A 17,274-nucleotide genomic window follows, 5' to 3' on the forward strand; every position below is an offset into this window, starting at 1 on the left:
GAGAATCAGGGCCCCCCTTTTTTGCATTAGCCCCCCCCTTACAAGTCAGTGTTTGTGAACGGTCCCTACCTTGGGCCAAGGCTAGGCGCGGAGCACGCCAAGTTTAGAGGTTCAGCGAAGAAAGTTCGTGGAGCGTGTTAAATCTCAAATCTAAATTTGAGTCACCAGCCCTTAATTCTATAACCCCCTATTTTGGGTGTTATAAAAATTATAACCCCCCCCCCTAATTTTGGTCTAAAAATTCTATGACCCCTATAATATGCCAGTATATATTCATGACTCATTCCGAAGAAAATGACAGCCGGCCCTATTTTCAGTTCAATTTCATCAGGAAGTTCTAGGATTTTATCTTTTTCACATTGTCAGAAGGCGAAATATTGGCCTACAGGGTGTCCCAAAAACAAGAGGCCCCTCATCATGTGGACAGAGTAAAAAACGCATACATTTCTTTAAAAGGGCATATATCATCAAAAGTTATATGAGCCGATTGAAATAATTGTTTCGGTTTATAAAGCTAACGGGTAAAGGCTTCTTTACATACCAACATTATACTTGATCAACTTTTCTGAAATATGAGAAAAAGAGGGCGCAATGAGGGCCCTTGGGGGGGGGGGCACTTACATTACGTGATGAACACCATGCTTATGGACTCTCGAAACGCACCCTAAACGAGTATTACTCAACGCGTGCAAAACATACCCTAAGCATTTTGCCATTTTTTTAACACTAAGAAAGTAGTAAAAATGCATGTTCAGGTTCTTGTTTAATAGAAGTATATGTTTCTTAATGTTTACCGGGTGTTTTACCGTCCCTATGATGTGTATGATAATGATAGAAGCCAAACATAGCAATATTTTGCCATTAAACTTTGGTACCCTAAGCAAGTATTTTGCTTGGAAAAGTATACCCTTTTTCCTGATTTTGGCGTTTTTGACACCCTAAACAGGTACAGTGCTGTACTTGCCTAATGCTGAACCCTTTTTACTTGTTTTTGTACCCGACCATGGTGTCCACCTTGAAATACAAGTGGCCCGGGGTAAAACAGAAAAAAAAAAAAAAAACCCGAGAGGTGACATATTATACGGATTCAAGCTAAATTAGAAATTGATCCATTACAAACTGGTATTGAAATAATGTCTATTATTCAAGGGGGGGGGGCACTCCTATTGTGGCCTGTACACCATCCGCTCGCGATAATAAAAACGCGTAAAAAGGGTAGTTTTTCGTGCGCGTATCGTGTTTAGGGTGTCAAAAACATGAAATATTGGAAAAAAAGGTAGCAAAATTGCAATTGCGGAAATGAAATTTAGGGTATGGAATTTGACGCAAGGAAGAAAATACGGTGTTTAGGGTATCGTTTTAGCCAAGGGTCCTTGTTTAGGGTGCCTTTCAAAAGTTGATTTATCGCGGATGGTGTACAGGCCGGCCACAATGATATGGGTGTGACCCCCCGGGCTATTATTGCAGTACCACTTTTTATTCCAAGGGTCTTTGAGTTCTTCAAAGACATTTTATATTGGTAGAGTTAATCCCCTGGCCCTCTATAATTACGTACAATGACCCGGTGGCCTTAATATGAAGAGCTTATTTCCAAACCATGTTAAGTCCACAAGATTCACTTTGAAGAAAATCAGGAATTCTCTTTATGGCAATGAAAAAAAGTTCGATTTCTATAAAATTACAATGAAGTGAAGGTGACGTATATTGGACCATAAAAAACATCTGAAGTTAAAATCTAGAGACTTTTGATTTTTTTAAATAAATTAATTTGTTTTAAAAATAGCATGGACTTAACACGTTTTGACACAAAACGCAATTTCTGGCATGGACTTAACACATTTTGACACAAAACATAGTATCTGTAACACAGAACTAACCATATTTTTCTCGAACTAGTCTTAAAAGATAACAAATTTATTAAAAACATACAAAATGTGATTTTCTCTACTATAAAACACAATTTTGCCACAAAACACTTTGCATCTCGAACCCCCTCCTCCCGCCCATTTTTTACCCAAATTTGACGTTTAAAATAGTTCAAAATTCAAAACTTAGTGATATTGCATTTCTCAGGATTAATTGAATAAACATCATTTCACTGACAATAAGCGATGACTTGAAATATCCACTTGTTTTATCACATTATCACATCCCCTACCCGTGCTGCCACCCTAATCTCATATTGACAGTCGTAAGTTAAGTCCAAAGTTTTTTATACCTTAAATTTAGTATCACATTTTGATAATCGTACAAAATAATAATATCAAAAACTAACTCTACCACCATCCTCTAACATTAATTTTCACCATCACAACCTTTCCTTCTACCCCTTCCCACCATGTATCTATCAAATATTTAAGAAATCCCATACAAACTAGGCTTACTAATAAAAAAAGAAAACAAAATGAAAACAAAAAACAAAACAAAAACAAAACAACAACAACAACTTTTTATACATACCAAATTCAGTTATACTACTCAGGACCAAACAAGAACGAAGATGCAAAGCAAGGCAGTGTTATCAATCATTAACGATTAACTATGGAAGCCCTATGCCGTGCTACTTGCCTACAAGCTGTCCACAAGGGCAGTGTTCGTGGACTTAACACAGTTTGCTACCAAACTGGATTGGACTTAAAGGAGTATTTCGTGATCCTAGCATCCTCTTTTTATGACATTTTTCAGTACATATCCACGAAAAAAGCCTATTCCCAAAATTTCAGTTGATTCCGATTTTGCGTTTGCGAGTTATGCATGATTATGTGTATTACACTGCTCCATAGACAATGCGTTGTAATTTCGTTCTGGTGCACCAGAACGAAATTCAAATTTCACGATATCTTTGCAAAACGAATTAATCTGCAAGAAATATTTTGTACACAAACATTATGTAGCCAGAGGTTTCCAGTGATATAAAAATCTCAACTTTTTTGAGAAAAGTGGGGGATGAGGCTGTGGATCACGAAATGCCCCTTTAACACGTTTTGGAAAAAAATCAATACTTTGTGTGTCAATATTTCGGAACTTGACTTATTTTGGAAACAAACACACACATTGCTGGATAGCTCTAGTTACTCACTATACCCATTCTCATCAAAATCTCAATTTTGAAGGTGGGTGGACTTAACACGGTTTGGAAATAAGCTCTTCATATAGTGTACTACTTATTCTATATCACTTTCATTAGTTACACAAAATTGGTAATGTCAACACTCAACAGAATATAAATTATTTTTTGCGGGCTTCATTCTTGGGATAATTTATCCATTCTTGGGAATCCGTTAATTCGATTGGATTGCCTTAGCTAAACTTTCACTTGCAAATATGAACAACAAAGCTGCAGAAGACATCCTAGCCTACCGGCCTTCTGTAATGAAATGCAAGTTTCATTTTGTATATGTAACCGATGTGTTTTTGTGAGGTTATGCCATCGATTCAACCGTGGGGCTCTTGCTCGATGCATTAAAATGACACTGGAACGCAGGAAAAATACACAAGATGATGCGGTGATGAAGTTGTAGATCTTTAAGTCTGTGGTGAGTGAGGTGAATAAAAATGGAAAAAAGTCTGTGGTGAGTGCATGCACAATCGAGGAAAGAGGATTGAATATTCTGTTAATTATATGTGAAAATGACACAATCAATTATACAAAATAATAACTTTGCATTTGATAGAAGCAAGTTATATTGAAACAAGTTACAAGATTCAGCCAAGGTGGAGACGGGGGTTCTTGAGGCTATTACATATAACTTGATCGTATATTCGTATTTACCCGCATGATGAAATATCACTTTTCAAAACCAAATAACTTATTATTAACACCGGGGGGGGTGCAGCCACATTGACCCCTATTTTTCAACTCCCTCTCACACAATGAGCCTCTTTTTTGTTTTACTGAACTCCCTCTCACCCAATGACCCCTTTTTGTTTTCCTGTCACCAAAAGACCCCCTTTAAAAATGGGAAATTTCTGATAATCTCGCACTGAACCAGGGGCGTAGCCAGCTTTCTTGGTCAGGGGGGGCAAAATAAAATTTTGGGGGCACAGACGAAAAAATTGCAGTTGCATCATACAATACATAGAGACTGTATGTCTTCGAGCTTCCCGAAAAGGGCCTTATTGGGATGATGTGCGCGCGTAGCGCGAAAAAAATGGTATTTTACACTATTTTCGCCCATTATCCGGCTAAAAAGGGCTTTATTGTTAAAATTTTTTTGTATTTTACACTATTTTGGCCCTGAATTTTGCTAGAAAAGGGGCTCCTTGCCCTTTTTCTTTTCCTTTGCCCTCCTGATTTTCTCTCTCATTTTTTGTCAGAGGGCACTTTTTCTTTCATTTTTTGTCAGGGGGCACTCTGCCCCACCTGCCCCCCCCTGCTGGCTACGCTACTGCACTTAACATCTGAATGGCCCCATTTTTTCATTATATTTCTTCACATTTTTCAAAACTTGATCATTTTTTTTAAATTTTGATGAAATTTTGAAATTGTATCAACTTTTATGTCATAAACCTAAATTTTTCCCAGTCTCACTTAATGACTCCTTTTTTGGTCAGATTTTCCAGTCTCACGGAAAGACCCTTCCCCCACTTTTTGGGACCTTCTCACCGAAAGACCCCCCTTTTTCTGTGTCACGTCTCTCACCGAAAGACCCCTAGCTTCAAACTGCTGTCCGCAGTCCACACATCCCCGCATCCAAAGTCCCTTGCCCCCCCGGATAAAATCTAACAATAGGCTAGTAGCCTAAGCAAACCGGAATGTTTGCCTTTTGTGTATCTTAATACATCCTCCGCCATTCTGACATTTTCATCTTTAATGTAATCACACTGATCAGAATAAATAACTGATGAAATGTTTCGATAAAGTTTTACTATGTCTAGAGTGAGGTGAATAAAAATGGAAAAAAGTATGTGGTGAGTGCATGCACAATCGAGGAACGAGGATTGAATATATTCAATCTGTTTTTCGATTGTGCACTCAGTCACCACAGACATAAAGATTTCAACATCAATGTTTTCATAGAGATAGCTACTTTTATAGAACTTTTTAGGTGGCTTGATATTATTCCAGTATCAAAAATTTATTTTAAAGAATTTACACATCTGACATTTTTGATAAAACTTGACGGTGAGACCGTCTTGGGCAATTCCAAGCTTCATTCCATAACGCGAAGTTTGCATAATTATGCAAATTAGGGTCGTTTGGAAAAGTTTCTCTCACCTTAATCTTTCACTTACCCAAGTGTTTTCATTATTAGTTTCCATTATGCTATGCACCCCGTATGCACCTACCTAATTGCATAGCTACTGCATTGAAAAAATTCATGTCCAAACATCGCGTTGCGGAATGATGTTGCTTGCAATTGCCCATATCCAGATCTTTTTATTATTATGTATTTTAAAAGTGGCGTAGCGTGGGGGGGGGGCAGCAACCATGATGGGGGAACAGGGGCGTAGCCAGCTTTTTTTTTGGTGGGGGGGGGGCGGCAACATAAAAGTTCAGGGGCACAACTGAAAAAAAATTGCAGTTGCAACATGGAATTTTTGTTTTTAGTGGACATGTCTTCGAGCTTACAAAAGGCTTTATTGGGACTATTTTGAATTTGACACTATTTTTGCATATGTGCCTGGACACCTCAAATAAGCCGTAAAGCCCCCCTCAGGTCATTTTTACTTTTTTACATAATTGCAAAGAACATGTTTCAGGGATTAAAATGACACCTCAATGAACTTCATATGATAATCAGAAGAGAAGTTATGGCTTGTTATAAGTTGTCATGAATCAAAACGCGAAACCGAGAAAAACGCGTTCAAAGTTAGGGAAGCATAATGACCATTCATCAGATGGGCCTCAGAAAATGTAGATTATTTCATATTTCCACTTATTTCTTTAAAATAAAACTTTGTATGTGTTTAGAAGAAAGCTTAAACATTTCAAATCTGCAAAAATCTCAACTTCGCCAAAATACGAGATTTGCATATATTTTCACCTGTAGCTCGAAATGAAGTTTGCCGAGTTTACGGCTCATTCGCCGCGTCCAGCCACATATGATTGAGATGAAGTGTGCATAACATTTTTTTACATTATTTTGACCCATAATCGGGGTGAATTTTGATGGAAAAGTGGCTCCTTGCCCTTTTTCTTTTCCTTTGGTCTGAGGGCACTTTTTCTTTCATTTTTGTCAGTCTGCCTCCCCCCCCACCCGCTGGTTTTCGCTACTGGGGACCGGCTCTGCTTGGGGAACACAATGTGTTTTTCGGCAATTTTCCTATGGGATTTTCTGAATTTTGCAATCGATTGGGGGTATGTGCCCCATGCCCCTATGACGCTACGCCCTGATGTACAAAATTATTATGACTTTAAACCCCCCGTCACAGTTAAGTGTGTTTTCTTTCATTTTACCTCATTAGTTTGACTTAAGGGGGTACTACACCCCTCGATAAATTTGTGTCTATTTTTGCAAAATAAAAAAAAAGTAATAACACAGTGGTAACAAAGTTATGTATATTTTAGGGCAAGGAATCCAATTACTACACTGTAATTTCTGTGACCCAAGACAAGCGGTTAGTTATTTATGATAAGAAATAAGGTACCGCTAGGATGTACCTCATTTCCTATCATATAATACTGAACCGCTTGTCTTGAGTCACTGAAATTTCAGTGTAGTAATTGGATTCCTTGCCCCAATAATATACATAACTTTTGTTACCAGTGTGTTATTATTTTTTGAGAAAAATGCAAAAGTAGTCACAAATTTACCACAGGGGTGTAGTACCCCCTTAAAATATTTGACAAAGAAATGACAAATCAAAGTTTGACCGACATCGTATATTAATGCTTTAAGAACAGATACACGATTCTAAAACATAAAATTACAAATTACAAGAAAAAGAAAATACGCTGCATGTTGATTATGATTTTATTAAATATTCGGGTCTTATGCACGAATGTGCATGTACAGGATACGATACTGCATCCATAATACACTTCAAAGCGACGAAAACACTGTTCTACACAGACTATACGTTTTAGCTGTATGAAATTCAAAGTTGCTGAATTTTTTAGCCAAAAACTTGGCGAAGTGGATTGAATTTGATTGAAATTTGATGAAAAAATCGGAACATTTTCAAAATATGTCTGCAAAAGTTGGGTCAAAATGTTTTCAGATTTGTCAGGATTACTGCCCGGGATTACTGTGATTTTGTGGGTCATTAAACGCTTCCAGAAAACAAAACCCAACCGAGACTACTTAATTGGCAAGTCCGTCAGCTCGTTGAACAGCTTTTTTCGTCGTCTAAAGGTGCTGTGCAATAATTATGAGCTCTGGGGAGGGCAGAATTGGGGGGGAAAAGGTTGTTTGGCAGGCAATTTTGGCGTACATTCACGGGGTACCTTTTAAATATCACGCTCTAAAAGGACTTACGAAAACACTGCAATAACTACAGAAATGTTTAAATCTCAGTTCAAATATGCAAATTGTCCTGCTCGCTATGTTCGCACAATATATATCTCATCTAGACTATCTAAAGTTTGCAAATAAGGTATCCAAACATTTGGCATGTGCATATGTGGCGCAAAGATAATATTTAGGCAGGCCGAGAGGGATGCAAGCAGTTTTTTGGCAGGTCGAGAAGGGGAAAACAATATTTGACACGCCATTTGAAAATATAACCCCGGGGCTCATTATTATTGCAAAGCCCTAAATGTAAACTATAATAGTATGATCATCGTCTTGGCTTGGTCGTCTTTTTCCTTTGGTCGTAGAGGTTGTCTTAGAATGACCGACTTTACGCAGTATCGTCAGTACAAGTATGTCTAATTTTGGAACCTTAACAAGTTTACAACAACGGTGGTTCTTGAATAATATAAATTTAGGAAAAGACAATATCATCCGAATAATTTTAATGGGGTGTTTAGAGTTTTTGTATTTGAAGAGCTTATTTCCAAACCGTGTTAAGTCCACTATCCCATGTTTCTGATTTCCCAGTGTGATATTGCACTGTGTTGTGATGCTAGGTATTATAATTTCAGTTGGATGCAACATTACAAAGCAAACAGTGGATGGACGCACGGTAACAATACTGTGTGAGGCCTTTGTTTCCCAAATGAGAACAATAAATAAATAAATAAATAAATAAATAAATTTTGGATTTATAAAGCGCCTTTCTCCAGATCTTAGAGGACTCAAAGTGCTGTAATTTCGCTGCAATGGTGAATCATCACAATCAGATCGCATCAACTAGGTTGATGCCGATTCCATTGGGCGAAGGAAGTTTTTAATAACTAAACAACTAGTCTCCATATTGTTGGTAAATGATAGCTTATTGATGGTACAACTTATTGTTGCTAATGTCAAACTTGTCGAAGTAACTGTGACTGTATCTCATAAGTAAATGAGACACATGAGGTTGTGGACTAAACAAGGTTTGGAAATAAGCTCTTCATTTGTTCCTCACACCGAGGCCTGTACCAAAAAAATCTGATCCCTAAAGTTTGATTTTTGATATTATCAGAAAACAAACATGTGATTCACAACATATATGGCAACCACCATGTGGGATAAGGCTATCACTTTTTCGTTCATATAAACGAAATATTTTTCCAGCCAAAAATATCAGTAGGATTCTAAAAATTGTTTGATTGGCGTAACATAAAAACAAATTAGGGTAGGTCGGTCGGCAATTTTTTAAATATTATTATTATTATTTGCACACACATTTTAAGCTGCAAATTGCGTATGATAAAGACCTTTTTCTTTCTTTTTGTTTTTCATTTTCATTTATTTATTTTTTTTTTCATTTTTATTATTATTATTTCTTTTAAGTTTGTGCAAAAATCAGAAAAAATCTAGGGTCTGGTCTATTTTAGGATCGGTCGGGTTACGCCAATCAAGCAGTTTTTTAGTCCTAACGTGGGGGGACGAGGCTGTCGATCTGGTCACTTTAAACTGTAAGATTCCCAGTTATATAGATAGGTACTAGTCATTTTCAGCAGGCACCCTGTGTCATAGTTGTTCTCCGTCGTATTTGTAAACTGTATCCATCTGGAAAAAGAAACAATTTTATCGTTAATCATTAAAAATGATCTCAATCAATGGTCAAAATAAAATAAGGTGTTGGCAGTGCTGGCATGCCATGCATTTCCCCTAATGGATCAAAGTGGAATATTGGGACAAATGTCTGAAAAAATTGCAAACAAAAGTGAATTCACAATCCATCCCACGCCACCACACCCCGGGGGCACTCCAACTTTGGAGGTGACGCGTATGTAGGGCTGTTAAGATCCCCCTTTTCAGCATCGCTGTCACCCAAAGACCCCATGGTTTTTTTTACGAACACATGCCCTGTCACCCGAAGACCCCATATTTTTCCATTTGATATGTCACCCAAAGACCCTTACAAGTTCAATTGGAACAGCAACTTTCATTTATCACTGATTTTGTTACTTATTTTGAAAAAACAAAGAAATTTGAAGCCATTTAGAACTAGAAATTCGATTTTCGAGGTTTCTGTGGCGCTGTTTCAGTTCTCACCCAAAGATTCCATATTTTTACATTTTGCTCTCACCGAACGCCAAAAATCATGCTCTCACCCAATGACCCCATATTTTTTACATTTTGCTCTCACCGAATGCCACTTAGTGCGACATTGACAGCCCTACACCTATATCCATTTCAATTTGAAGTGCCCCCCTGGCACCACACATCCTTGCGCCGCGGAAAGTATAATCAGGGTTGTTATTTTGCAGTGGATTTTGATAAACATAAGACTTATTAAAAATGTTTTTTCCAGTAGGTGACCTCTTAATTAAAATGCGAGGTCAAAGGTCATCTATGGAATAAATTTTCAACTTCGTTATCACGGGAGCATGAACAAAATCAAATAGAGGTCACCCAAGGTCAAAGTTCATATATTTGGCCATACCTGGTAATGGTAACATTTTCACCGTTACCATGGCAACCGTTGTACTGATTGTTATTTTTATTGACGGAATCGCCAATTTGACCAAAACACACATTCCCACACATTTCTACAGTCCATGGTTTAATCTTCTAATCATGATTGCGTGGGAATTATTCGACATGTTCGATGTGTGCGAGCAATATTTCGGATATATATAGAATGCTTACCGCTTCATAAGTTGACAATTTGAAACCTTCCAATCCTCCCCGACTTTTAATCGTTCATTCCTTCCCGACTTCAGTATTCCAATCCTACCAATCAACTTCCAATCTTCTCGTCTTTCAAGCTTCGAGTCCTTTCCTCTGAACCAAGGTACTGTTGACTTCTCCATCATCTCGCATCCGTTCTTCTTTGTACCTAAAGCTGAAAAAAAAATGAAGCAAAGAAACGCGCAGATTTTCGCATGCGCTCAATTTGCCGCATTGCCTTTGCGCCCCAAGCAAACAAATGCAAAAACGCAGAATTGCGTCGCATTGATTTCGCTGCGTTACGCTATCAAGCCATGCCATACCTACGAGATTGGACCTTAGTCCTATACATACCAGCCTGCGAGGGAGCTGTCAATGAAAGAAACGGTAAAATATATTAAGTAATACATGTTTAAACATACGTTTCAATTTAAATCAAATTTGACTCTCTTATGACTTTTGTTAGTTACATGTGTTTTTAATACATGATATATATAATGACAATATGAGGCGTAAATGAATTATCTGTTCACAACCGTTATGGTAAGTTAAGTTAAGGGAATTTGATAGTATTTGAATGTTACTGAAAAACATAACACTCGGACACTTTGACCTCTGACATATCGAGAAAATTGACGTAATTATTATTAATTTTCTTATTATTATCATAATATTGATCATTAAAAATACTAAATAATTATTTTATAAAATACTAGTATTTTTTATATTTGTTTTAATTATTATAAAACATTTTAGATTATATTTTATACATACAAAAACCCAATATTTCTAAAAGGTCAAAGGACAAAGTGTCCCTAAACTGCAAAAAATGTCCTACAATGCATTGTAAACTTCCAATGCCGATTTGGCTTATAAGCGCGCTTCGACGCATCAATGCGATATTTTGGATATGGATCGGTAACGGGAAAAGCATGTTGACTGGGTGAGTTTAAAGGTCATCCGAGGTCAAAGATCAAAATTTCAAACTTTGTCCGACCGAGCTCAAACTTGGTGGGTGGAATCCTTGATACGAGGGGAACATATGGGCGAAATGAAATGGAGGTCAACCGAGGTCAAAGGTCATATAGGGGCTAAATTTAAACTTCGTCCAATCGGGCTTAAATTTGGTGGGTGGAATACTTTGCATGAGGGGAGCACGAAGAAAATAAAATTGAGGTCATTTGAGGTCTAGGGGCTAATTTAAAACGTCGCCCGATTGGGCTTAACACGGTAAAAAGAATCCTCGATATGACGGGAACATGTCAATAAAGGTTCATTAGGGGTCAAACAGCATTGTTATTATGCTCTCATAGCTACAGGGCCATCACAGCTACAGATGTCCTAGTCCGCAGATATTGGAAGTGCCTAGTCGTTTACTCTATTAAGATTCTATATACAACCAAGTACTAAATTAGCAAATTGAAATGTTACGGGAAAATATGTGACGTGTCATGTCAAAAGGAGACACTTTTGGGCAGGTTATCAATTTTGAGGTTTTTACATATCTTAAATATAGAGATATTTTGCTCCACAATGCCGTTTTCCCCAATGAAATCGGACATTCCTACGCGAAGATATTGAGTTGGAAAGTCGTGGTATCATAAAATTGGAAATTGAGATATCGTCCTTTAAAAATATTGTTTACAATGTTGAGAGTCGGAATAAAAAATGTAAGAAAAAATACAAGATGCCAGTTATATTCCGGTCTGAAACTGTCAGACAATATTTTCAACATTAATAACATCACCAATTCGCAACAAACCCAAATTGTGAAAAAATCACCCACGGGCAGATTTTTGGCTATTTCTCCATTTACGATCCTGCCCAAAAGTGTCTCCTTTTGACATGACACGTCACATATATGACAGGCTATTTTAAAACATACGTACCAGTAGTTGGAATTGGCGTTGTTGTTAGGGCTGCGGTAGTGCTCGCAGCAGTAGTCGCGGTAGTAGTACGCACGGTAGTAGTAGTTGCAGTGCTGTTATCTAAATTAACAGGAAAACATTAGGAACTGATTATAACAATGTTTGAACAGATCCGATACGGCTTCGCTGCCAACGGAAAAGGTAAAGCTTTATAATTGCTAAAGAGTTTTATATAATCTCCGTTTACGATGACCTGTGTCTGCGAATCGCATTTAAATGGCACCTAAACATTTGAACACCACATCACCATCATTATCTTCATCATGACATCATCGATATCTTCTTCCACCATCATCATCATGCCTGAGAAGTGGTTGAATTACGCCTGGTAGACATGGTAGAATAGGCACCATGATGCAGTCATGTCTACAGTAGAATTCAATTCGACCTTTTCAGGACTTAAACCCCAATAAAAGCTATTAAACCAAGATAACACTCACTGAAAACAGCTCAACTGATTAAATCATATCTTCTCTGGTTAAATACACACAACATATGTGTCTGCTTTACACGTACAATGGAGCAATGAGCTGGGATTACACTTTCAGTTGGGTAAACGATTATAAAGCGAGCGCTAGAGAACAATTCTGTGTGGTCTTTGTTTACGAAATGAGACAATACGTGCTTATTGTTAAGCAGCGTTCTTGAAAATGAGAAACATGGTGGTTTGTAGACTTAACACGGTTTGGAAATAATTTCTTCATATTTTTGGTGTTATCTGTCGTTTACATATCCTTCCTAAAACACCAAAGTACGCATATTTCCAAACATCTAAATTAGCTAAAATTTAGGACATGTTACAAAACTATATTTACTAGAATTTTAGAAGAGTACTTTTAATATTGGCAGGTTATTTTTTCACACAGCGCCGTTAACTAGGCAATGTACTATTACCTATAACATACACTAAAACACCAAAGTACGCATATTTCCAAACATCTAAATTAGCTAAAAATTTAGGACATGTTACAAAACTATATTTTCTAGAACTTTAGAAGAGTACTTTTAATATTGGCCGGTTATTTTTCACACAGCGACGTTAACTAGGCATATCCCCATACTTTTAACGTAGGCTATTTGTAGAGGTCACGCGTCAATGGGAAAGAGCACTGTGTATTGTGTATAGGAAAACGGACAGTAACTGCAGTATGCTTGTTTTCCTCTAGGTTTGGCAATAGACAGTTTGCTCATTTCAAAAATCCTTACAAGTAACTACGTCATCATATCGATCAGGGAGGTATACTTTGATCAGCTCGTAATCGGCGGGCCTTATAACATCGCGGATTAATATCAATATATTTTATTTGGAGAATTGTCTTGTGACATCTCACCAGAAGTATTACAAATTAATAATTGAAGTCCTATACTTTGTCTACTTTCTTTAACACGCAAAATAGTGACCAAACAGATCAACTACATCACTCTTAACGTGGGTCTACTTTTCGGCGTAGTGGTAAAAGCCTAATAATTCCCGCCGATTACGAGCTGATCAAAGTATATAAGGAATACCGGGTGGGTCATTTAGTTTAGTTTGCTCTCAAATCCGGGGAAATAATAACGGTACGCAGCTGTTATTTTATGTCTTTAAAATAGCATCCAGTCGTTGATTTCCCCAAAACGTGGGCCTGTTTTGTAAGAAATTGGCTTTAATGGAAAAAGTGCAATTTACCTTTAAGGAGTATTTCGTGATCCTAGCATGCTCTTTTTATGACATTTTTCAGTACATATCCACGAAAAAAGCATATTCCCAAAATTTCAGTTGATTCCGATTTTGAGTTTGCGAGTTATGCATGATTATGTGTATTACACTACTCCATAGACAAAAACCCGCGATATCTTTGCTAAACGAATTAATCTGCAAGAAATATTTTGTACATAAACATTATGTAGCCAGAGTATTTCAGTGATATAAAAATCTCAACTTTTTTGAGAAAAGTGGGGGATGAGGCTGTGGATCACGAAATGCCCTCTTAATAGACATTTGATGTCTCTTTTTATCATATCTCAAGAAAGGGGACGTTTTATGATTTTAGTACTTCGTCATAAAATTTGTATTATGTCGCGAATTTCAAAACATCAGAATTATTTGATATCGGAAGGACATTCCTCGTATTAGAAACACAATTTGATGTATCTGATGTGCTCGCAGGTCCCAAAATATACGTGAAAAAGTAGCTATCCGAGCCCTTAATCATCATTACACTCTGAACCTTTAGCACCTTTATAAACAATTTGATACATTTCACTTTGAACATTTAGATATCTACAAATTACCACAATAGGAATATTTAAGGATGCACTTAGAAATACATAATTACCAAAATTATTGCGAAACAGTGCTTTTCAGTTATGCTGAATTGAATGTTTAGTTCATGCTGTGATAAACTTGGAAGCAGAGCAATGATTATAGTAAAGGAACACTCCGGCAATCACATTTAGAAAAACAATTATCAATCACGAATGACGTGATTTTATTTAAAACAACTCATATTGACCATAAAAACAATAAAAACAGACAACAAAAACTCAGCACGCGATATTCAAGATTCCCGCGCCGACACTGTCGGTGGCAATGACGTCATGGTTATTTGTGCGCAATTGTGGCCAGCCTTTATTGTGCTACAGGACGTTGTTACAGGCAATTTCGGTGCCCGGGAAATTTGAATATCGCGTATTGAGCGACGGCTGTTTTATTCGTTTTCATGGTCAATATGAGTTTGTTTTAAATAAAACCACATGATTCGTGCTTGATACTTATTTTCTAACATATAAGGCATAATTTTGTGATTGCTGGAGTGTTCCTTTAACAATAATTTACAACTTACCTTGAAAAGTAAATGATGCATGAAATCCTCTTCCTCTGTAGAGGAATCCGTTTCAAAAAGTACACTAACAAGTTTTTCGAAGAACTTGTGATGTTTCCTGGACTATTCGTTCCACAGTATGTACCAATTTCCGTGGTATTATCAGTGGTATCACCATCGTATAGCACCACAAAATCTTTGGAACAGGTTGAATCGTATTCCACCTCAAAATCATGAAAACTTATTGTCACAGTTTGACCCTCTGGTGCTTCTATTAATACGGTCACGGTCATATCATTTGGATAGTCAGATGGGTAATTCGGTGATACTAGCATTCCTTCTGTATCAAATACAAAACATGCATCGAACTGACATCCGCAATCACCTAAAAAGGAAAAGGACCAATATATTAAAATTCCAATTTGTCTGACTTTCTTCACTGTAATCCGCTCTATAGGGAAACAGTAAAGAAACGTTATTCAAATATGCAAAATTTCATGCTCGCATTTATCTAGATCATTTAAGGCTTGCAAATTGGGAGTCCAACTTTAGCATGTACAAAGGGGGGTCAAAGATATTTCGGCAGACCGAGAGGGGGAAATCAATTATTGACAAGCCGAGAGGGGGCAAGCAATTTAGGCACGTCATTCAGACAGTTTCCCCCCCCCCCCGACGGCTTATAATTATTGCACAGCTCCTTAAATAATAATATTTAAAAAAATGTTGGTATTTATACAGCGCCTTTCACATGTGAACATGTACCAAAAGCGCTTTACATTTATTCCGCCGTATAGAATATGTCAGCTGCTATACAATGCCCATGGCATGCTTATACCTTTGGGCGGCGCTCAATGGACAGTATTCATAACAGCTCCCCCATTTCACACCTGGGTGGAGAGGAGTAATCGAGATAAAGTGCCTTACTCAAGGGCACAACACGATGGTGTCGCCGGGGATCGAACCCGCAACCTTCCGATTATGAGTCGTAGCCTGTTCCGCTCGTCCACTGTGCTCCCTTATAATTATTGCACAGCTCCTTACCTATTAGATTGTAGTTCAAATAAAACCCCTTGTCTTCTGAACTATCATCAGAATAAAATGTTATCAATAAGTTATTCGATGAGCTTGTGATACATGGCTCGGGTGATGATCCGCACATTTTTTCCATCAGTGAGTCAGATGTTGTATTTCCATCGTAGACAGAGACGGCGTCGTCTGTACAATGAGTTGAAGATTGTAGTGCAAAATCCGTGAATGCAATAGTAATTCTCTCTCCCTCTTCAGCTGTGATAAGCCAGCTATCATTGGCGTTGCTGTTGTAATCATTTGGGTAATTGATTGACGTAATATTCCCTTCCGAATCCGTCAAGCATTGTGTATGATTACAAGCTATGTTAATTAAATAAAACAATTGAAAAACATTATGTGAGGCACATAATATATAAAGAATAGAAGTATTAGAATAAACACTGAATTCGTGGAATAGTAATTATAGGATTCTGAAAAAATATAGTTTGACCTACTTGTGACGCACGATTCTTGAGTTATTAGCAATAATGTCAAAGGTCAAAAACCTCAAAATGCCTTTTAAAATGTATATAGAATATGCCATAGGTTGCGTGTCGGAAGTGGACAGGAGCTACGCAGTGGCGTTAGCCAAGAGGAATTATCAGCCCCCCATGGGACGTGTTATCCTCCTGCTTGACCCAACCTTTTTTTGCCCATTTTTGTCAATAATGTTTTCCTTAAAAATCGCAAAAGATTAAAATCCATTGAGCCCTGTTGACCCTGGACCTATTTTGTGATACATATCTGCTCATATTATAATAAAACATCCAAAACAATGCATCTTTTTCTCATCTTGATATATTTTACCAAGGGCAGAACTTGAGACCAGTTGGACTAAAATTGGAACATTTTTCAACTGTAGACACATGTGTACTCCAAAATTTGATCTTTGACCTTTTGCCTATAACACAAGAACTGTAGGGCCTTATGTCGGAGACAGGACAAACTATAATATTCTAAATCTTTTATGATGATAGCAATTCGCTGTCGTAGTGCACGTTAGTAACCATTGGTTACTGCCCTAATCCTAGGCTCACACACTTGTTCCGATTTTTTGATATGCCATAGACTTTGTGTTGTGATCATTTCGATCAGTGGTTCGTAACAAAGAAAGCGTGATACAGTTGACATAGCAACGGTCATATTGTAACGTACTACGACAGCGAATTATACATTAGTATGGTTATTAACAAGATTTGACCAACTTAAATTTTACATCCTGCATAAGGATTTATGCAAATTAGGCACTGTTCCGCTACTTCTAATTGGATTTTCGGGACTTTATGTTATTCCAACATGCCGACGACGAACGTCGGCTTGTTCTGT

At 37.4% G+C, this 17,274-nt stretch overlaps 1 protein-coding gene across 1 annotated transcript in view; it reads right to left on the bottom strand.

Moving 5' to 3' along the window:
- Positions 1 to 14,263: 14,263 nt before the first annotated feature.
- Positions 14,264 to 17,274, bottom strand: part of LOC140168782 (uncharacterized) — a 21,249-nt gene continuing 18,238 nt past the window's right edge. Inside the window, exons 11-13 of the mRNA XM_072192191.1 lie at positions 15,922 to 16,269; positions 14,902 to 15,265; positions 14,264 to 14,339 (exon numbers count right to left, since the gene is read on the bottom strand). Coding sequence (XP_072048292.1) covers positions 14,264 to 14,339; positions 14,902 to 15,265; positions 15,922 to 16,269 — 788 coding nt within the window. The remainder of the gene's footprint in view (positions 14,340 to 14,901; positions 15,266 to 15,921; positions 16,270 to 17,274) is intronic.

The sequence above is a fragment of the Amphiura filiformis genome, chromosome 13, assembly GCF_039555335.1.
Source record: "Amphiura filiformis chromosome 13, Afil_fr2py, whole genome shotgun sequence".
Taxonomy (NCBI): Eukaryota; Metazoa; Echinodermata; class Ophiuroidea; order Amphilepidida; family Amphiuridae; genus Amphiura; species Amphiura filiformis.